The sequence below is a fragment of the Tamandua tetradactyla genome, chromosome 23 (assembly GCF_023851605.1).
Source record: "Tamandua tetradactyla isolate mTamTet1 chromosome 23, mTamTet1.pri, whole genome shotgun sequence".
In the NCBI taxonomy this organism is placed as follows: domain Eukaryota; kingdom Metazoa; phylum Chordata; class Mammalia; order Pilosa; family Myrmecophagidae; genus Tamandua; species Tamandua tetradactyla.
Genome location: NC_135349.1, coordinates 9,934,563 through 9,957,027, shown reverse-complemented (window position 1 = coordinate 9,957,027; position 22,465 = coordinate 9,934,563). Strand labels below are relative to the sequence as shown.

Sequence of the window (22,465 nt, the reverse complement as noted above, 5' to 3'; positions counted from 1 at the left end):
TGGAAGGGGCAATGGAGGCTGGCAACAGACCCAGATTTTGCAAACAGCCATCAAGCAGGGTACTGCATTCTCTGTTTGGTTCTAATGTTGCTCACATTCCCTTACTTGATTACCAAAACCTGTCTGCAGAACAATCTGTCCCAGTGTCCATCTGTCCAAAGAAAGAGAAACACCACTGAGGTTCTACAATGCAGAACACATACACTGCTCCAGGAACTCAGTAGGCGCTTAGCAAGTATTTCTTGAATTAGCTGAATAATTATCTACACAAAATTAATAAACCCCAGTTAAGGATTAAACAATAAATACATCTAATTCAACATGCAACGTATTTTGGCATAAAGCAAATTAGGCACTAAGTTGATTTAAAAAAAAAAGCAATCTCAGTCAAGGATGAAATAGGGTCTCCATGCGCTGGGGTTATTAACTAAAAGGGTCCGACAAAGGGTCAGACCTGCTGGAAGGCAGTGTCTTCCAGGTCGCCCGGCAGGCAGGGCAGCCAGGAGCCACAGTGAGTGGTCAGGGCAGCGGGATCTCTTTGCCACCACACACACACAGAGGGGCAGAAAGAAAGAAAAGCATTGTGGCTTGCAGATGGCAAATTTTTCCTTTGTGGTGAGTGGGTGACCCCTCGGTCTCGCCTGGACCCCTGGCCTGGGTGGGGCTCCCTGGTCAAGGGCAGGGGTCTGGGCACAGCCCCTCTGGCTGACGCTGCATCTTTGCTATCTGGGATTAGTCAGAGTACCCTAGTGCCCTTCATTGCCTACTGAACTCCCCGGGACCCGCTCTCAGATTAGAACACCTGGCCCTCACGGCTCCTTTGGGGGAGAGGCGGGCTCTGCTGATGCTGCGCTGAGGGGAGACTCCCAGACATATGCTGGTGTCTGTGGGGGAAATGAATCTGAGTCTTTCTGGGACGCTTTCAAATAGCTGGACAAATGCTAAGCATTCCCTACAGGGATACCCAGAATACAAGAAGAAAAGATGAGAACCCCAAGGTCAGCGAGGGAGTGGTGGTGATAGTTACATTGGAGGATTTGTTTTTTTCCCCTAAAGGCAGGATCCTAATGCACAGACAGACTGTAAATTGGAGTGCAAAGAGCATGGTGGGGGGGGTGGGGGTGGGGCTGAAGAAGTGTGGCTCTGGACAGAGACGGTAGGAACCCCTGTCTGGCAAACAGGTCACAGGTCACCTGTACCTTGCATAAGCTGTGGTCCAGGTGGGCCTACGCATGGAGACAAGAGGAGCCGAGGCCCCATGGAACAGAGCTGCTGCTGACTGGGCAGGGCCCGGTTCAGAACCTGGGCCACTGGACATTGCATGTCATGGTCAGGTGGAGGTCCTTTCAGCTAAGGACTGTCCGCATGTGAAATAGCCGGGTTTGTTTGCCGAGTGATTGTGATTCACCAGGTGTTGTCTCTATCTTAAGAGTTCTATAAAGAATGAACTTTTCTACTGCATCTCCAGTAACACTGACTGATTTGCAGCAATAGGTACCATTTACGACCTCCTACTGTACTGCCTGCTAAATTCCACGCCTTACCCTGAAACAGAAGTCAGGGCCCTCTGGCAAAGAGCCCCTGTTTCTGTGAGCTTGACTCCCCGCACGTCCTTCCCCACGGCCTCGCTCCTACAGCCAAGCAGAGCCCCTTGGCTTCTGGTATCCGTGATGGCATCCATTCTCCTCACCATCAGAGGCCCGCTCATTCCTCCCCTCCCGTCACAGCCTGCAGTGCCTGCCAGGCCCAGCCGAGACGACCCTAGGAGAGCCTCGGCCCCCAGGCCCTCTGTGCTCTGGGGCACCTACACCGTTCCAGGAGCAGAGCCTCACCTCCCTGTCTGTGCTGTGGGCTCACGGAGGGGGCTGTGGAGGGATGTGCTCCGAGCCGGCCACAGCTCCACAGCTGCTGGCTGGACAACCCTGGCCTGGCCCTGCCCAACTCTGCTGGCTTCCCTGCAAGATGCCCACCTTGCTTGGATCCAGCAGGATATGGATGTTAGAGCTCTGTAAACAGGGGCGTCTGTACAACAACGCCGGTTAAAATGCCACCGAGGGCAGCCTCAGTACAGAGTCAACGGACCGGGATGTGGCATCAGATGCGTACCGTTGGATGAGAGAGCTTCTGTCACCAAGGAGGCAGTGCCTAAAGGCACGTCTCATGAGCCTAGAAGGCACTGGAGGATTCTAGAAGTGGTTGTTAGCTGTTTCTTCTGCTCCCAAGACACCCGAGGGAGACAGCAGACTCCTATGGTGGCTCCAAGCAGGCGTGGTTGGGAAAGTGTGCCTTCCGTGGTTCTAAAACGTGGGCCCACCCACCTGGTGGGAGGTGCTGATCTTTAAAGCATGTTGAGAAAACCTAATTCCTCTCCATGGGAGACTGGCGTCCTTTTAGCCTGCCTGCTTATCAATACACATTTTAAATTGAGCTGCTGGTAGCATTCCTTTCTGTGCTATGGTGAGCATAATGCAGGTGACTACATAATTGTACTGCCTTTATGTTAAAGCGGTTCAACAGAAGACCACAGAATAGACGCTTGACAAAAATAGCAGCCCTGGACTAGCAGTCTGGTTATTTCAATAATTACCAATACAGAGTTGTCCTTTAAAAGTGGCACTGCGCTTAAACGCTTGTCAGATTAGGCAGGAAGAAACGTCCCCCACCTCTGAGTCTGTTTCCGACGCCTGTGTCTAGGTCCGAGGCTGCCCCGCTCCCCGGGGACAGGGAGGCATCTGTCGTGAACTTGGCTTGGAAAAGCAGAGCACGGGCAAGAAAGGCCAGTCAACACCCCACTGTCAAAATTCCTCTCGGAACTACACAAACTGTGTAATATGAAAGGAAGAAATATTAGTTCCAAAAAGATGGCATTTCAAGCAAGCCAATTAGTGCCTAAATATACTCAGCAGATAGTGTACCACCAAGGCACTTCTTGTATTTTGTCATGTGAAAAAGCCCCAATCATCCTGAGACTAAAGATTCTGCCTATTAAGAGCCATGTGCCTTGGGAGTCACCCCCCATCAGTGACTGTCATCGAACATATTAGCATCTGTCCCCAACCACTATCTAAAGGTAATGGCAAAAAACACCCGCAAATCCAAAAGGCTGAGAGACAAGCTGGAAGTGGCAGCATCCTTCCCCCAAAAGTACCCCCAATTTAAGCACCCCACAATGTGTCCTAGAGTTCCCAAAGCTTCAAGACGTGGTCCAAGAAGGAAATAAAGGAAGGGGGAGGGCAGATAGGAAGAGAAGGAGGAAGAAGTAAAAAGCCCCCTTGCTGCTTCAACACCCCTTGGCTGGCACTGCCTGGCCAGAGACCCCAGACACAAAAGCATCAGGTCATCAGTTTGACACGTCTCATTCATAAAATATTCTCCTAATAACTGTATCACTGCTTAGCTGGGATTTGAAAGTATAAATTTTGTACATTAGGGGAAAAAAAGAAGCTCTGAGAAGGTATCTCATTCAATTAACCTTATTCCTTGGGGGTGAGGGAGGTGGGTGCACATTTGGGAAGGCTGATGCCTTCTGTGTGGGTTTGATATCAGGGAAATCTTTACTCCTGGTGACAAGGGGTTAAGATAATTAAAATCAGAGAGTCTTGTTACCAGAGGATATGTTTTGATTATTAGATCAGATGAAGATAAGGGAGCAATAATTTTGGAAGAAGTATTGCCGAATTGTTTCATTAACTGCACAGTATTAAAGAATTCCCCCAAGATATGGATAAAGAACATTAATTTGTGAAACTGCGTTTCATTTTTTGTGAAGGCAAACATTAAAACCTTAACTGATTTAGAAGAAATTGCTCTATAATAAAAAAAATGTAAGGCCCTTGGCCTCCCTCTCATGCAGCCATGTGCCAAATGTCTTGGAGTCCTGCCCTTTAACTGTAATGGAGGAATGAGAGGCAAATTATCTAATCATAATGCCGTTATCCCATGAGCAAATTAGATTTCATGTAGAAATAAAAAATGAGGGGGGCAGAAACCCTGGGTACCACTGGGCAGGCTGACAAGAGGCAGGAACACCAAGAGGATGCTGTCTCCCCCAAAGAGGCTGGAGGGCGTCCTCGGGGACCTAGAGCCCAGCACCCAAGTGCTTCTCAGAAAGTGCATGAGAACCACCCAAAGAGGCCAGGAGGCGACTACTGAGGGAGGGCTCTGGGTGCCACCAGCATCAGCGAGCAGAGACCACAGCTGCCAAGAGGACAGACTTGCTGGAAACCTTGGCAATGCAGTTCTGAGCTAGAAAGATGGTAAACTGACAAGAAATAAATTTCAATTAAAAAAAAATCAAATTGGGTTTAACTACATTCTAGAATTATTTCATATAAGAAAAAGTTCTGTTGAAATGTTTACAACTAAACTTGATCCACTGTATTTGATACATGAGCATATTTTATAGTTGGCCACTCATTCATTCACACACTCAACAATAGATTTAGAGTGGGTGCAGGAATAAATCCAGGTGAGCCTGAATCCCGGGCTGAAGAGGGATGGCAGAGGGGTAAAACCTCTAGCCTGGGAGCTTGGCACCTGTACCCTTTGTGATCTGGTCTCTTCATCTGTGAAATGAGATACCTTTACAGGAGTTCCTTCTGGCTCTGATATGCTATGATTCTAGGATTCCAGAACTATCTCCACTATGGACACCCCCGGGCGGAAGCAGGACCAACCTTTGGAGCAATGGGGTGCTGCATAGACCACAACGCTCAAGTGCCCAGGACCCAGAAATGCTCAGCGCAGTTCAGCAGCATGGCCTACAGGTCTCAGCTCGGATCTGAGCGAGCCGAACCTTGTGGCTTTCCTTTAGTTATGGGCACAGGAAGGGCCAGTCTCTGGAGTTCCCCTCCTGCTGGGGGCATCCTCACAAATCCAGGCAAGTAGTGGGTGCTGGCTGAAAGGCGTATCTGTATAGACGGCTTCTGCCTTTGACAGACACCCCAAACCCCACATGAGCACGAGGATAAAGCAGTCCAGTGGACAGCACTAGATGGGGATTTACACCATGTGCTGGGAGCACTTCTGGTGCCTGAGAGGAATGGTGCAGGACAAGCCCCCAGCGGTCTTCCTGCTCGAGGCCCTGGACTTGGCCCGTGCTGCCTCACACAAGTTCAAGGTGGCCCTGTGGGGGCCCGTCAGGATCTTTTCGGGACAGAAGATCCCAGAACAAGCCTGGATGGAGCAGATAAAGCCATGCTTCAGAGGGATGAGCCCGAGGGGGAACCTTGTGTCTTGTTCATGCTGTTCTCATTTGGGGGGGAGACTCTGTTGATGGCTGAAGCTTAGACTGAGAAAAAAAACCCCAAGTAGTCACTTATGCTTTTTGAAGCAGAATAAACTTTAACCACTGTGATGGTTAAGTCCATGTGTCAGCCTAGCCTGGTTATGGTGTCCAGTTGCTCGGCCAAGTGAGCACTAGCCTAGTTGTCACTGTGAGGAAATTTTTATTTAAGACATCAGTAAGTTGAGGGCCTTCAACAATGAGAGAAGTCTCATCCAATCAGCTGAGGACTTAAAAGGAGAAGTGACTATTTCAGCAGTTGGAAGGAAGAACTCTCATCTCTACTTCAGCCAGCCAGCTTCTCCTGGGGAATTCATGGAGAACCTTCACTGGAGTTCTCAGCGGGTGACCTGTCCCAGATTTTGGACCTGCCTGTCCCCACAGTCATGAGAGCCAGTTCGTGTAACAAATCTCATAGCCCTGTTGATTCTGTTTCCCTGGGGCCTGACTAATACAGATTTGGTACCAGGAGTAGTTTCTAAGAAACAGAATCTTAAGGATGGGATTTCTGAGTTGGTTCTAGGGTTTTTGGAATTGATTTTCTAATCTGATTAGATTCAAAGGCACTAGTGGACTCAATTTACAATGATTAAGTTGGCACCAAGAGCCCAAGGCATGAATTGGCAATGGAGATATGCAAAATACTACTATTGATAGTGCTACTCGAAGGCTTAAAGAGAGAAGGCTCTATGTGAGAGTGTATTTGACATTAAAAAGTATAATGATATTGGCTGGTTGTGCCTAAATATACTGATACAGTTGTTAAAGAAAGGGGCTCAAGGCTTCAAATTTCCAGCTTAAGTGCCACATGGAGACATGAAAGTTTCTATGTGAGTCCTGAAAGAAGCTTTTCGTTTGTGAAGCCACAGACTTGAGCCTTCTGAACATCAGACCCAGATACTCACTGTGTGGTGGCTGAATTACAACATAAGTTGGATTCCAAACCTTGCAGTTTGCTGTTTGGAATTCCAAACTTTGCAGTTTGCTGTTTGGAATCTGCTGTTAAATTAAGGGCATTGATTGGAAAGGAATGGTATCCTGAAAACTGGAATGGGGGTGACATACAGGTTGATGATGATGGTGGGGACATTAAACCTGTAGATTCTGCTGAGTTTTCTTTGCCAGATAAACCTGTAATGGTCTGTCCTGAGGAAAAAGCCACTGACCTCTAGCCTTTCCTGAGAACCAGCTGTCTAAACTCCACCTGAAGAGATTAACTTTGCTGTGCCTGATAAACTTATAATCACATCCCTGGAGGAAATAGCGCTCACACCTCTGCCTGAAGAGATTGATCTTGCTATGTCAGATGAAGTTGCACTAGAAAACCTGAGGGAGTTGGCTTGTAATCCAAGCCCTCTTTTCTTCCAGATCTATAACCAGACTGAAGTTCCAACAGGCCCCAAAAGGTGAAGTATAAAGCATGACCCATGAAGAAATGTGTTACACTCCAAAAGAACTGCATTATTTTCTAATTTGTACAGATAGAAATCAGGGGAATACATGTAGGAATGGGTATTAAGGGTGTGAGAATGGTGGGAAGAATTTGCAGTTGGATCAGGCTGCATTTATTGGTATGGGCCCACTAAACAGAGATTCTGGATTCACTGTTGTAGCTCAAAGGGTTAGAAAGGGCTCCAAGAGTTTGTTCGGGTGGTTGACTGAAGCATGTACCAAAAGGTGGCCTACATTGCCTGAAGCTGAAATGCCAGAATTGTCCTGGTATAATACAGAGGAGGGGATCCAAAGGCTTAGAAAGACTGGAACATTAGAATGGACTTATCATATAAGACTCACTTGCCCCCAGGAACGTCAGGAGGACACAATCTTCAGGAGGACTATGAGTAAATTTGTGAGACTGACTCCATCATCCCTGGTTGGTCTTCTCTGAAGGTCAGATATTCCTGTGGGATTAGCTGCTACTGAACTTGGATCCTTAAATGCAGTGGAGCTGATTGGATCCCTGGCTGGCAGAAGTCAAGAGGCAGCACTTAACTGCCAAAGAAAGAGTGGGCATGGCTACCATAATGGACAGCAGAATCAAAGAAGCAATCAGAATAGCCTGATTCGTAGAGACCTATGGTGTGGGTTGGTTGATCATGGGGCAAACAGAAGGGGAATAGATGGGCAGTCTACTAAATTCTTATTTTTTTTTTTTTGACAGAAGTCTAATTTGAAACACAAAAACAGAGTCTTGGCCTATCAATCAATTCCCAGACTTGAGGAAGTTTACAGACCCAGAAACCCTTAAGTACAGGGTTCACGCTGCCAAAAACATATATATACTGTTAATCTGCCTTCCAGCCTTCCCCAAAGGGACCTACAGCCTTTTACCAGGGAAATTGCACTGGAGAAAAGGAAATGGTCAGACATTTTGGGGATTATCAGACAATGGTTCAGAAGTAACATTAGTTCTAGGAGACTCAAAACATCACTGCGACTCACTAGTCAGAGTAAGTGAGAATCGGAGCTTATGCATCAAATGAATTTTAGCCCAAGAACATCTCACAGTGGGTCCAGTGAGTCCCTAGACTCATTCTGTGGTTGTATAATTAGAACAGACATACTCAGTTCTGGGATGCATAATTGGAGTAGATATATTCAGCAACTGGCAGGATCCCCACATTGGTTCCCTGACTTGTGGAGTGACATATATTGTGTAGGAGAGATAGAGTAGAAGCTTCTAGAACTGCCCCTACCTAGCAGAATAGTAAGTCAAAAGCAATACTGCATTCCTGGAGAGAATGCACCATCATCAAGTACTTGAAGGATAGAGGGGTGGTGATTCCCACCACATTCTCATTCAACTCTCCTGGTTGGCCTCTGCAGAAAATGGATGGATCCTGGATGAGAGTAGAAATCTTAACCAGGAGGTGACTCCAATTCCATTTGCTGTTCCAGATGTGGTATCACTATGTGAGCAAATCTACACATCCCCTGGTACCTGATATGTAAGCTAATGATCTGGCAAATGCTTTTTTCTCGATGCCTGCCAGCAAAGATCACAAGAAACAGTTTGCCTTCAGCTGGCAAGGCCAGCAATGTACCTTCACTATCCTACCTCAGGGGTTTATCAACTCTCCAGCCATATGCCATTATCTAGTTTGCAGGGACCTTGATTATCTCTCCCTCCCACAAGTCATCACACTGGTCCTTTATATTGATGATATGTTGTCTGGGCCTAGTGAGCAAGAAACAGTAATTACTTAAGATTTATCAGCAAAACATTTGTGTGTCAGAGGGTGAGAGACAAATTCAACAAAAATTCAGGGTTCTTCCATTTTAGTGAAATATCCAGGCATCCAGTGCTGTGGGGCTTGTTGAGACAGCCCTTCTAGGGTGAAGGATAAGCTGTTGCATCAGGCCCCTTCTACAATCAAAAAAGAGGCACAATGCCTAACTGGCCTCTTTGGATTTTGGAGGCAATATATTCCTCATATGGGTGTACTACTCTAGCCTGCTTACCGAGTGACCTGAAAAGCTGCTAGTTTTGAGGGTAACAGGAATGAGAGGAGGCTGTGCCACAGTCCAGGTTGCCATGCAAGCCTCTCTGCCACTTGGACCATATGACCCAGCAGATCCATAGGGGCTGGAAGTGTCAGTGGCAATTAGAGATGCTGTCTGGAGCCTTTGGTAGGCCCCTTTAGAAGAGTCACAGCACAGACCTTTAGGATTTTAGAGGCCTGCCACTAGGCCTTGGTAGAGAACGAATGCTTAACTATGGGCCAACAAGTTACCATGAGCCTTGAGTCATGAAGCTGGGTGTTGTCTGACCCGCCAAGACATAAAGTTGGGTATGCACAGCAGCACTCCATCATCAAACAGAAGCAGATAGATATGAGATCAGGCTCGAATGGACTCTGAAGGCCCCAGTAAGTTACATGAGGAAGTGACCCAACTAGCAACAGCTCCCACTCCTGCCATGTTACCTTTTGTGTCCCAGCCTACAGCTAAGGCTCTTGGGGAATTCCCTATGATCAGCTGACTAAGGAAGAAAAAACCCGGGTCTGGTTTACCAATGGTTCTGGATGATACACAGGAAATACCCAAAGTGGACAGCTGTAGCACTGCAGGCCCTTTCTGGTACATTCCTGAAGGACAGTGGTGAAGGGAAATCCTCCCAGTGGGCAAAACTTTGAGCAGTGCGCCTGGTTGTTCATTTTGCTTGGAAGGAGAAATGGCCAGAGGTGTGTTTACATAGTGATTTATGAGCCGTGGCCAATAATTTGGCTGGGTGGTCAGGGACTTAGAAGGAACATGATTGGGAAATTGGTGACAAAGAGGTCTGGGGGAGAGGTATGTGGATAGACGTTTCTGAATGGGCAAAAAACATGAAAATAATTGTGTCCTATGAGAATGTTCACAGAGACTTAATTCAGCAGAGGAGGGTTTTAATAATCAAATGGATAAGATGATCCTTTCTGTGGATACCAGTTATCCTCTTTCCCCAGCACTTCTGACATTGCCCAATGGGCTTATGAACAAAGTGGCCACTGTGGGGGGGATGGGATTAATGCCTGGACTCAGCAATATGGACTTCCACTCACCAAGGCTGACCTGGCTATAGCCACTGCTGAGTGCCCAATCTGCCAGCAGCAGAGATCTACACTTAGTCCCTACCCAATATGGCACCATTCCCGAGGTGATCAGCCTGCTACTCGGTGGTACGTTGGTGATACTGTATCACTTCCATCACGGAAGGGGCAGAATTTTGTCCTAACTGGAATAGATGCATGTTTTGGATCTGAGTTTGCTTTCCCTGCACATAATACTTCTGCCAAAACTACCATTGGTGTTCTTATAGAATGCCTTATCCACCATCACGGTATTCAACACAGCACTGCTTCTCATCAAGGAACCCACTTCACAGGTAATGAAGATTGGGAATGGGCACATGCTCATGGAATTCACTGGTCTTCCCATGTTCCCCATCATCCTGAAACAGCTGGATTGATAACAGTGGAATGGCCTTTTGAATACTCAATTAGCAACTGGTTGGTTGGCTGGCAGTACCTTGCAGGGCGTGGACAATGCTCTCCAGGAAGCTGTACTTGTTGTAAATTAATATCTACTCTATGGTGCTGTTTCTCCCATAGCCAGGATTCACGGGTCCAGGAATCAAGGAGTGGAAATGGGAGTGTCACCACTCACTATTATTCTTAATGATCCACTAGAAAAATTTTTGCTTCCTGTCCCCACAACCTTAAGCTCTGCTGGTCGAATACTCTTAGTTTTAAAAGGAGGGGTGCTTCCACTAGGAGACACAACAATGATTCTACTGAACTGGATGTTAAGAGTGCCAACTAGTTACTTTGGGCTCTTTGAGTCTCTAAACCCATAGGCAAAGAAAGGAGTTACTGTACTGGCTGGAGTGACTGATCCTGATTATCAGGGAAGAAATAAGACTACTGCTTATTTCTGCACAATAGAGATAAAGAAGATTTTGCCTGGAGTATAGGGGATCCCATAGGGCATCTCTTAGTACCATTAAAGTCAATGGAAAGCTGCCACAAACTAATACAGGCAGGACAATTAATGGCCCAGACTCTTCCGGAATGAAGTTTTGGGTCATCCCACCAGGCAAAGAACCTTGCCCAGCTGAGGAGCTTGCTGAGGGCAAAGGGAACATGGAAAGGGTCGTGGAAGAAGGTAGTGATAAACATGAACTAAGACCATGTGACCACTTACAGAAATGAGGCTTGTAATGGTCATGAGTATTTCTTCCTTGTTTTGTATATATGCAAAGCAAATTATCTTTTTCTTCCCTATCTTATCCCCTTGTCATATGACATAAGTTATATTAACTTTATATCACAGTATTTAAGTAATAGGACATCATGTTTAAGAGCATTAACCAAGAACTTGCAACCTCTTTTAGGGAGTTAGTGCGTTTCTGGTTGTATGCAGGACAGTTGAGTATTGTTAGGTAAAAATGTGTACTATTTTTATTTAGAGATTAAGTATGGTTTAAGGAGATGTGTGTGGGTATAAAGTTGAGAAAGAGCAGTCTACTCTTTCTCATAACCTGCATTCAGCTTGGCCAGGTTATAGTGTCTAATTGTTGTTACCGTGAGGCTATTTCGTGGATTTAAATCATTAGGAAGTTGACTGCATCTATGGCTGATTGCATCTACAATCAGCTAAAGAGACTGGCTTCAACAATGAGAAAAGTCTCATCCAATTAGTTGAAGACCTTAAAAGGAGAAGTGATGATTTCAGTAGTTAGAAAGGAGAACTTCCACCTCTATTTCAGCTAGCTGGTTTCTACAGGGGAATTCATGGAACCCTTCATCAGAGTTCTTGCCCATCCCCACAGTTGCATGAGCCACCAGTTCCTATAATAAAGTTCATAATATTTACATAATATATATAGCTCCTCCTGGTTCTGTTTCGCTGGAGGATCCTGACTATACGACCATTATCTTTGCAGACAATAAAAATCAGTTATGCCTTACGTATTGGCTAAGGTAGGGCACATATGGTAGCTTCTTGCCATTGTCATAGTACCTGGCACAAGCCCAGACACCGGGGCACACTCCAGAGTAACCCACTAACATGCCGAGATCTTGGTGGTGGAGGTGGTGGGAGTAAGAAACACTGCACCAGACTGCCCTGGGCCAGCTGACCCTGACTCAATATCCTCTAGGCCCACGCATGGTGGGGCAAAGGGCATGTGTGTGTGCGTGTGTGTGTCTGAGCATGCACCCAGCCCTCCCAGGGCGGTCTCAGCTCCACAGGATTCTGCGGCCCCCGTACTTTGAGTGTGCTGTTCTTGGCACTCAGCTGCTGCTCGAGCTGGGAGATCTGGCTGGCCGAGTTCTCGCGTAGTCTTGTGAGGCTGGCCTGGAGTCTCTGCACATCCTCCACGAGTTGGGCGATCTCCCGCTCTTTGGCGGCCAATTCAACTTCTAGACTGGAGCGGGTCAGCACCTCTATGGCCTGCTCCTGCGGAGGAGAAAGGAAATGACACAACTGCAGCAGCATCAGGCAGCTGCTTGGGTTATCTGTGCTGGCGACCTAGGTTAAAAACATTTAGATTTAGGATATGGATGGTGATCTTGTGGTAAGACATTGCTTCCTGCTGTGTGCCTCCCCACGCCACCTTCCTATCTATTAGCAGCTGCAATCTGGATCCACTTATTCAAGGATTGTGCACCACCCTGGAGCAGGCATAAAGCAGTGAACAAAACAGGCAAAAGTTCCTGCCTTCACAGAGCTTACCTTCTAGTGGGGATGAGGTGGGAAAGACGCAATAAAGACATTTACTAGTAAAATAAAGTGTTGGATGGTGATAAGTATTACAGAAAAAAAAAAAAAAACAGCAGGGAAGGGATTTGGGGTGTGTGTGTTCAGGAGTTGAGTTGGCATTTTTAATTAGGATGGGCAGAAGTGACATCAAAAAGGTGACATTTGGGCAGAGATGTGAAAGGAGGGGGGGGAGAGTATCCCAGGGGAATAGCGAATGGGAAGGCTCTAAGGAGGGAGAGCACCTAGAATATTCCAAAATGTTTGGACTTTTCTATCACAAGATGACTCAATGTCCTTCTGTTTCATTTTAAAATAAATTATATTGAAGCTGAGATACTGTTTGGTACATTGATTCTCAGAGTCAGAGCTTTCAACAAAGAGTTAAAAGATGTGGAAGATGTACAGGTGGGGTTCCCTTACTTAGAAATTCTTATGAGAATTAAAAACTTAAATCTGTAAAAAAAGGCTTATTACAAAAAATATGCAAAACAGAGAAAAGGCGTAAAAAGTAAAAAATCATCCATAATTCTGCTTCTAGAGGACTAAAACCATTCTTTTTTTCAAGTTTTAAAAATAATCATGGATGTGGGAGCCCTGGGTTCGATTCCTGGTCTGTGCAGTGCACCCCGCCCCGCCAAAAAAATATTCAACAAATAGTGCCGTAGTAAAGGAAGAGTCACATGGAAAGAGAAGGAAATGTGACCCCGGCCATGCAGCAGACAGAACAGTCACCATCACCATCATCATCCTGGCTCCGGAATGGTTCTGGGAGCTTCCCTGCCAGGTGGCGGCGGTCAGAGAGGCCAGTGCGGCAGTGCCCGCGGAGCACACGCTGCAGTGCCCAGAGCTTTTCTCCTTGCCCCTGCCTATGGGGGGCCGGAAAGGGTGGCAGCTGCAGCCCTGGTGGGTGAGGGTGGCCAGGCCACCCCATGCGTGGGTGTGCTCACATAGGGTTTTCACCTGATGGGAGAGAAGGCCACCCAGGGAAACAATTTTCCACAACTCCCTCCCAGGAAACCAAGGCCTTCTCTACCTAGGGTGCCAAAGCTTCATGTGGAGAGTGAGTCCCCGGGTCTGTGTGATGGGTGCACTGTCGTGACACAAGTCCTTCCTTTCTCCTGGCCTCTGCCAGAACTGCCCCTAGCCCTGGGGCGCCCTGTCCCGCTGGAGTGTGCCCACAGACAGCTGCTAACTCATACACTGGGGCCCGTCCCCAGTGAGTCAAGAACAGAAATGGAGGGTTGATGTTTAGAAACTTTTATAGCAACTCCACATGGCTGTGACGTCTTTATTGTCTTTTATAAAACTATCAGTCTGCAACAGAAGGAAAATAAAAAAGCAAAACAAAACAAAACTGTCCTTCACCACAGAGGGCTTGGGAGGCACCTCACCGGACGAGGCCGGCCAATACCAGTGGCGGCGAGCGTGGGGAGCAGCAGGCGAGTCTTCCAGGGAGCAGAAGGGGCTCAGCGGGTCCCAGGGGGAACGTGGAGAGAAGCCTGCGGAGGTGAGCCCCGAGAAGGAGACAGGCCCACCCTGAGGAAGGAAGGGGGTGAGGCACTGCAGGTGGGCACAGGGGAGTGACGGGTGCTTAAGGGAGTATCCTGGCTTGGAGTTGGCTGGCCACGGGCGCCCGGGGTGCTCGGAGCAGAAAGGTGACAAGATGGAAGGGCCTCAGGGGGTTTGGCCTGAGGGTGGGCACACACCAATCCGTGCCTATCTAATTTCACTCACTGTCAATCTCTGATGGGTAGATGAAAGCCACTACAGCGGTGAGTAGGGAAGATTCCACAGAGTAAGCCAAAGGCAAGCTGGGTCTTAAAATGGGTAAGTGCAGGTCGATACACGAGGAATAAGTGGTCTGAATGACACGAATCAAAACCGCAGCTCAGAGTGCCAGGCTGGACCCAAGATGGGGACCCGGGAGCAAGCAGACCTCAAGATGCTGTCTGCTCAACCCTGGGGCTTGGTCTGGCTCAGCCACGGGCTGGCTGAGGATGTGGGCACATCGCTGAATTTTCAGGAACCCGAGCCACAAATTCCTCTTTCATAAGGGAGCAAAAACCCTCTGAGAGTCAGTGGTATCCCTGGTCATTGCAGGGTAAGGACACAATGAGGAACCGGGAGAGAAACGGAGGAGGGTCCCTGGAGTGGTGGAAAGGCTGCGGGTGGGATGGCGTGCGTCTGGGTGATGAGCACAGGGCCTCCTGGGCTCGAGGCCCTGAGAGACAGGGCACTGCCTGCATGGAGTCTGTGCCACACAGGGAACGGGTGGGTGTCAAAGGCAGCCTTTAAAACGTCAGGAGGCTGGTTTCAGAGGTTACAGTGCTACTGAGATCACGGAACGGGAATGGAAAGTAGGAGGAAGCACACGTGTGGATTCAAAGAGGGCTGCAACCAGGGGTTCCCTCAGGTCTGTCCAAGGCACAGTCACATCAGAACCACCTGGCGGAGGTTTAGGAAATATACAGGTTTTTCTATGGGGTGAACCGTGGCCCCGTAAAAAGATCTGGTCAAGTCCTAGCCCCAGACTGTGAATGTGACCCTGTTTGGAAAGAGGGTCTTGGGACATGTTGTTAATCAAGACGAGGCCCATTCTAACCCAAGTGTTGGTGTTCTTCTAAGAGGAAAGTGAGGGGCACAGAGACATAAGAGAGAAGACGGCCAGACAAGGACAGAGGCCGAGGCTGGGGTGCTGCTGCCACAGCCAAGGAAGCCAGAAGAGAAGTCTGGAAGACTCTCCCCTTGAGCCCTGGGTGGGAGCAAGGCATCCAACACCTGGAATCCGGACTTCTGGCCTCCAGAAGTGAGGGAGAATCCATTTCTGCTATTTGAAGCACCATCCTGCCCCCCCCCTCCACCCCATTGTGGAACTGTCACGGCAGCCCCAGGAAATAAGACAGGCTTCAGGGTTCTGCCCTGGAGATGGTGATTCAGGAGGTGTGGGGCAGGGCCCAGGAACCCCCTCGTGATTCCGATGGGAGCCAGGTTCAGGGCCCTGGCTCAGGGAAGCGTTTTAAAGAACAGAAACTGCCTTCCCTAGGCGTGGAAACCTGAATCTCAGGGGTGGGGTGGGGGTGGGACATGATGACAGTCTCCTGTGGGTGGGTGGGTGGGGACTCCCATGTCTGTCCCAGCAGGGAATTGCCACAGCTCCAGGCTTCCCAAGACCTACAGTCCTCTCGGAAGGGCCTCGGGGGGAGTGAGTCCTGATGGGGCAGAAGCAGAGAGAGGAAGGAGACATAAGAATGCGTGGCAGACTTATTTCATAATGTAAAAAGCCGAAGGGCCCACCGTGGTGACAGTGGAAGTGGTGGTGTGCCTCCAGAGGGAAAAGTGAGCGTGAAAACTGATGTAGTGTGCCATCCAATTTTGTCTCTTTGAGCCTATTCCCTCCCCTCTCTCCCAAACCTGCTCCATGAATTATCACAAGTTGCATAACTGTCTACTGAGTCCTCCAATGAGACTAGAACACTGAGACTGAAATCTGTTAGATAATGATCTTTCATCCAGCAGCCATTTTCATACTAAATATGAATGAGATGCAAAAGTACTGCTCGGTACAAGGAACGCCTAATTGGGAAACGATGGTAAGCCCAGGACCCTGGCCTAGGAGACAGATTCTCCAAGCCCTGGCTAATCTTTTAGCTTCTCTACCCCACTGGGGTGGATGACAGCTCTGGCAGCTCAGTTTTACTTCCCTTATTGTTGCCTCTGTTCCTGCCACCACCAACTGACAGAATACGCTGGATTCTAGCAGATGCGCCCACTTCTTCCTAACATCGTGGTTTATTTAGGTTCAGAATGGTGGCCTTAGTGGTGTGGGCTGCTGAACTAATCATATTTACCTGTAAATACTTTACCAAGTACCTTCACACAGATCACCTCGTTTAATGCACATAAAGGAGGGTAGTAGAAAAACAATGGATTCTGGAGCAGAATAAACTTAGGTTCAAATTCCAGCTTTCTCATTTGCCCAAGCTGCACAACTTTGGGCAAAATGACCCACCTCCTCCGAGCCTCAGTTTCCTCATCTGTAAAGTGATGGTAACAAAAATCCTGACCTCTGATGACTGCGGTATCATGTGGCAGAAGTGAAATAACCCTATTAAACCCAGCAGGGTTCCTAATGGAAACCTCTCTAAGGGTCTGCTCACCTTCTAGAACTACCGATTCCATAAAGACACCGAGTGGATCTGCTTTGGCCTTTGCTGGGTCTACAGATGCTACTGTTTCTCTGCCAAGGCATGCCAGCCAAAGCCAACAGCCCATTTTTCCACTGGCCCGGGTTTCTTGGTTTGCTCCCCACCTGGCTGGAGCTGAAGCACTGCCTATGTGGGCACACAAGCCCAAGGCCAGCCCCAGCAGGGCCACCCTTTGAAGACTGAATTGATGCGGGTAAACACTGCACTTAGCGGTGATGAAGTGTTTAAGCACCCTCAGGATCCACAACCCACTCTACCTGCAAGAACATTCATTTCCTCCTGGAATGTTTTGGTTGTTGCAGTGCAGAACAGTGCCAAAAATCCTTTCAATCAAAACATTCAGCTCAGGAGCCCTGTATTGACGCAGGAGAATGGATGGCTTCCTCCAGAGGACCCAGGAGGCCCCGGACGCTGGGGGAAGTTGGTTCTGATTCCACGTCCCACCCTGCCTACCCCCAGGGCTTCCTCCTGGCCTCAGCTGTGGCCTGCGTTCAGTCCAGCTATACTTGGATGAGGGAGGGTTACTGAGCCAAGCGTGCATTTTAGCTAAAACTAAGAACCAGCGTCCATGACGTAAGAAGGACATGATGGCCTCTTAAACGGAAAACTTCTCTCTAGATCCTGAAACACTTAAATCATGTTTTATTTCATGCTATTTTAAGATTAAAAGACAAATGGTTAATCTGCATTGGAACCAGAATGCCAGTGTTTCCGGCCCATTTCTGGGAATCATCTAACAGCTCTGGTCTGGGCGTCAGAAGACCCTAATCAATCCCTGGCTCAGATGCTGCCCAAATGTGCCCCAGGGCCAGGCGCTCACGTGCAGAGCCTCCGCCCCCTTGTCTATATAAACAGTATCCCGCCTCACAGATTGGATGGAAAAATGGCTGTCAGACGTGAATTTAACACTGCGGCAATTTTTCCCAATGAGACTGCAGTCTCTCTGGGAAGGCCCTGCCTCCTTCCTTCCTGTCTCCCCAGTGTGTGCTGTCCTGGCGCCCAGCAAAGCCTCAGTAAGTCTGCAATGAATGGAAGGACGCCTATCACTGTCAGATGCTCATCACAGGCTACGAGGGCTACAGGGGACTTGGTTAATCTCTAGTTTACAGATGAGGAAAGCTTAACTACCTGAGGTTTGTATATGGACTAACCATAGAGCTGAGCCTCAAAACCAGGATTCCTGTATCAGAGATGATGATGTCAACCACAAAATTATGACTAAGAGTCATCCCGAAGGTTACTGAGCACTTCCTGTGGGCCTGGCACTGCTCTAACTGGTTTGCTCATTTTAACTTCCTGAATCCTTATAAAAACCCCATTTGACAGATGATGAAACTGAGATCCAGGGAGGTGACGCTACTTTCCTGGTCTCAGCAGCTTTACTCTTCCCAAGCATGCACAGCACTGAAGGGAAAGGCCCCGGAAAGCAATAATTTAAAGTCCCCTTGAGCAAATCAGGAAGGTTCCAGCTAAGAGTTATTTTTGTTTAGTCTTAGCATACTCAAGAGGCACAAGAATGGAGATTGGTGCCTTGCTCCTTCTGAACGCTGGTGTTGCAGGTGAGAAACCGGCTGTGATATGCGGTCAGAACAGGTAGTTATTTTATTACCTCTCTGGCCTTCCCAGCTGACCATGAACTGCTTTCCACCATGGAGGGACACATAGAGGAGAACAAACCTCTGGTTTTCCTGTGTCACTCCCGAGAACTCGGGTTAGGATCTGCACCCACATTCTACAGACGACGACCCTAGGGGTCCGGCCGTGCAGCAGCTCTCAAAGGGGCTCAGACCTCCCGGGGCAGCTCTGGGTGGCGGCATGCTGACCGTGAGGCAGCTAGGCTCTTTGCTTTGACTTCAACATGTCCCATCCCCGAACTGTTAAAATCATGGCTCACCAAGAGAGTAGTTCTGTTCAAAATTACGATTCCTTGAAGGTGGCACTGGAAATAAAAATGATAAAGCAGCCGCAGCATACCTACTGCAGCAGGGCCGAGGCTACTCACCACATCCGGTGCCTTCTGGATCTGCGAGGCTAGCTGGAGGGAGTGGTTGGCTGACGAGAGCTGCTCCCGCAGGGCCTCGGCCTCTCTCTGCGCCACCTCTGCCCTCTGCGGGGAAACGGAGAGGGGCGAGAAGAGGACGCACGTTCAGCTTAACAACTGACAATTATTACTAAGAACATTCATCAATTCATGCCTGACTGACTATAATTGATTTTCCTAAACACTCAACCTAATAAATGCTGGAAAAGAAACATAGAATGTGATGGATTTTTATTTTAAACAGTACAAGGAAGAAATAATTGAGCGATTATGACAGTAATTTAACGCTAGGAGCAAGGAATCCCCTGCTGATACAAATGCTCCGGCCCACTGCATTTCCCAGACTGAATAAATACAAGTGGAAATAGAGTCTTTTGATTCAATTTCTTTCTATTCTCATAGACCAAGAAGATTTTATTGCAGGATTACTCCTGGGAGTAATTCTCACGGGTAAACAGTGAATTAAAGACACTTTGGCCATTCTCTTCCTGAGAGCCAGCACAATGTTGTGGTTGTTTCCCCTCGCAGAGTATCTCCATAAATGTAAAGGGTGTAAATGCCACTTCTTTTGTGAGAACCGGGCTTATTTCAACATATTTAACCCTTCCCCTAACAAAGTTTTCTAATGCCAGTGCTGACACTTCCAGCCAGCCAGGCCGATCCGCAGGCCGGAGGTGCTGGGGGTAAGGGGGAGTGGCGCCGAGTGTGGGAAGGGGGCTGTGCCAGCAGCTGCATGCCATTTCCAGACCAGGAAACCATTGCCATGGGACAGCAGACCAGGATCTCTCAGTGGACAGAGAAGGCACCACGGAGGGGGAGGGGGTGGAGGCAGAGATCCTGGGCAGCGGGGAAGAGAGGAACCCGGGAAGCCCCCTAGCCTCGCCAGGCTCTGCCTTCCATTTCTAAAATGGCAACACCATGCGCTTCCTGGGGACCCGGCTAGGACTGGCGCCCATGGGTGCGCACTGTCCCGTATTCATTCACAAGACATCATGCGTGAGCCTCTCCTGGCTTTACAACTGTTATTGAGACAAAAGTGTAAGATGGGAAGGAAACGGTGAAGAACCACCACTGGGCTTGCAGACTGAGAAATAGCGTGCTGCTCCCTCCTACCAGACTTACATGCGTCGACAGAAGGAGACTGATGGAAAAGGAAAGCTTTGCTGAGCAAAGCCACTGCACGTGCTTTCCTATTTTGTGGTGTGACCATGTGCGTCTACAAATGGCTGGGGAAAAACTGGGAAAGGGAGGCGAGAGTGAGCCTGCCTGGGCCTTGCTGATCACTCAGGTGTTGTGCAGGGAATGGGCTTGGCAGCCTGAAGCAGCTCCGTGGACACGTCCACTCCTGCGGCCTTGTTCTGAGGCTGCCCCACGTGCAGACAAGCGAGGGCATTACTGAGGGCAGCCGCGTCTGCCCAGGGGGGAGCCATGGTCCCTGCCCTGCTTCCCGGGGAGCTCTAGGGAATCACACTCAACCGATTCACGTGGAGCCTGGCCAGGTCTGTCTGCACTGTGCTCTAATGGTCTCCTCCCACCTCCTCTGTTCCAAATAGTCTAGAACCACCCACCAGGTCAGGGGGCAATGCCGCCGCAGTGGCTAAGACGGGCGAATCTGTTTGGTGCCTGCTGCTGATGGTTAGGGCTGTAGGGAAGTTTCTCCTAATTTATATCCAGATGTGCCATTCAAGGTTTTTCTGAAAATCGTGTCATGTCAGCAAAAAATTTACTCTTTCTGCTCAGCTAAACTGTTGGACTTGGAATCCCTACAAATGTTAGGATTAAGGTATCTTTCGACATATTTCTTGTCTCCTTCTTAGCTGAGTGAGAAGCTGGCTTGTTAGTAGCCAAAAGGTAGCATTACCATCCTGATTGCGAGTATTCTGGGGTGATAGAGCTCAGGAGTCTTTGGGCGTTCGGCCATTTAGAACAGAATACTGTTCCATCAACAGCCAGTGGCCCACATAACAGGTGGTGCAGCCATGGATTCTTCTTCCTCAGTTTGTGTAATTTCTCTAGGGCCTTTGCACTTGTGTTCAGTTTCCAAGTTCACATCCAGAATCACTCTAAGGCCTATCCCTTGGTAGTTGGAGCCTTTTCTCACCTTCGGCTTGACTTGACTAATCCAGTGCAAGTTTTTGTTATATGTCAATTTAGGATTAAGATGCTGAATGCATTAAAAAAAAAAAAGTTGCGGTGGTTTGTGCAGTTAAACATGCACAAAGCAGAAGAATGAAACAAAGACAGGCCCAAATGCAGCTAAAGGGAGGCTCCGGAACGGGTGGATGAGCCGCTGGGCTGAATCCATCTCTGCTGGTAATGCAGTGGAGCCCCTTTCCCGGCAGCTGGGGGAGTGTGGAGTCAGGGACGCGGCACCACTTGCTTCCTTCCAGGCTCTCCCAGCTTCCCCAGGTCCAGGCCTCAACCAGCCCAGGTTGTGCTTCTAGAAGCGGACTCCACATCATGCCACTGCTTTCTGTTTTTGGAACTCTGTGGTTAGCATGAGCCACCAGCTTTGTCTTCCCTGATGGGCTCTCTCTCCTCCCCGGCCCTGCACACGCCCAGGGCCATGACGGGGGCCCACAGACATGCTGGCCACGGCTCTGAGAGGCTTCCCCGCCACTGCCTTGCCCAGCCTGAGCTGCCCTCGTGGGAGATTTCTCTTAGTGACTTTTGCTTGCTTTCTGTACTATTCTGAGAAATGGGGGTAAACGCTGGAAACATGGGGAAGGTGAAGAAGGAGGGCAAGTGAGTGGATGGGGGTAGGGCTCACATTTGGCTGTAACCTTGGCCATGGTGATATAAATCAGCCACTTCATCAGATCACCGAGGGCCAGTGAGATGACGCGAGGTGGGGCGGCTCTCAACGCCCCTCCCACCTCGCCCTAAAATGGAAGATTTTCTTCAGGGGAATTACTGGAGACTGCCAGCTGCTCTGCAGTTCTGACTTGGCCTCCCTGGGCAGTCACCTCACACGGCGGGAGGCGACTTGCCTTGTCAGAGGAAGGCCCCCAGGCCCCAGGGTGCCGCCTCTTAGGGGAAGGCCCCTGGGCCCCAGGGCGCCCCATCTTAGGGGAAGGCCCCTAGGAGGTCCCAGGAAGGGACCGTAAAGGACTGCTTTTCCCCTAGCCCCACCCTTGAAGGAACCCATGAGGATGGGAATAAAGATTGCTTCCAGCTTATTTCCAGACCTGCAAATCCAAATATTCCGATTCAGAAAATGTGGTGGAGAGGTGTCATCAGGAAAGAGGACCAGAGTGGGGAGGGAGGAGCCAGGCCACAGGCAGCAGAGGAAGAAAAGGCAGAGCTCCAAGGGAGCTCCTGGCAGAGGCGACGAGCGACACCCAGGAGGGAGGGCTGGTTGTGTCCATCGGCCCAGCAAGAACCACAGTCCCCAAGCCCACAGAAAGGCAGCTGTGGTTGGAATTCTCTAGGGAAATATGTTTTCTTTACCTCCAGTGCCAGGGCTCAGACATGAGAAAATGCACAGCATGTCCCCTGCAGGGAAGACTTTTTCCCCAGCTCACTGTTTGTTGGGGACTGAATCATGTCCCCCATAACAGGGGACGTGTGAGTGTGAACCATTGGTACATAAGACCTTGGAAGATGTTGTTACTTAGATGTACCCAAACTGAATGAGGACAGGACCTGACCCAATAGGCTGAGATCCTTATAAGCAAATGAAATTGGACA

The 22,465-nt window shown here is 48.9% G+C and overlaps 1 protein-coding gene across 8 annotated transcripts in view; it reads right to left on the bottom strand.

Annotated features, from left to right (window-relative positions):
• CUX1 (cut like homeobox 1) overlaps positions 1–22,465 on the bottom strand; it is a 361,508-nt gene that overhangs the window by 76,098 nt on the left and 262,945 nt on the right. For 5 of the 8 annotated variants that reach the window (XM_077140853.1, XM_077140857.1, XM_077140852.1 and 2 more), the window contains 2 exons: positions 18,737–18,841; positions 12,038–12,226 (listed from right to left, as the gene is read on the bottom strand). In XM_077140853.1, coding sequence (XP_076996968.1) covers positions 12,038–12,226; positions 18,737–18,841 — 294 coding nt within the window. The remainder of the gene's footprint in view (positions 1–12,037; positions 12,227–18,736; positions 18,842–22,465) is intronic. The other 3 variants (XM_077140854.1, XM_077140859.1, XM_077140858.1) reach the window with 1 other exon arrangement.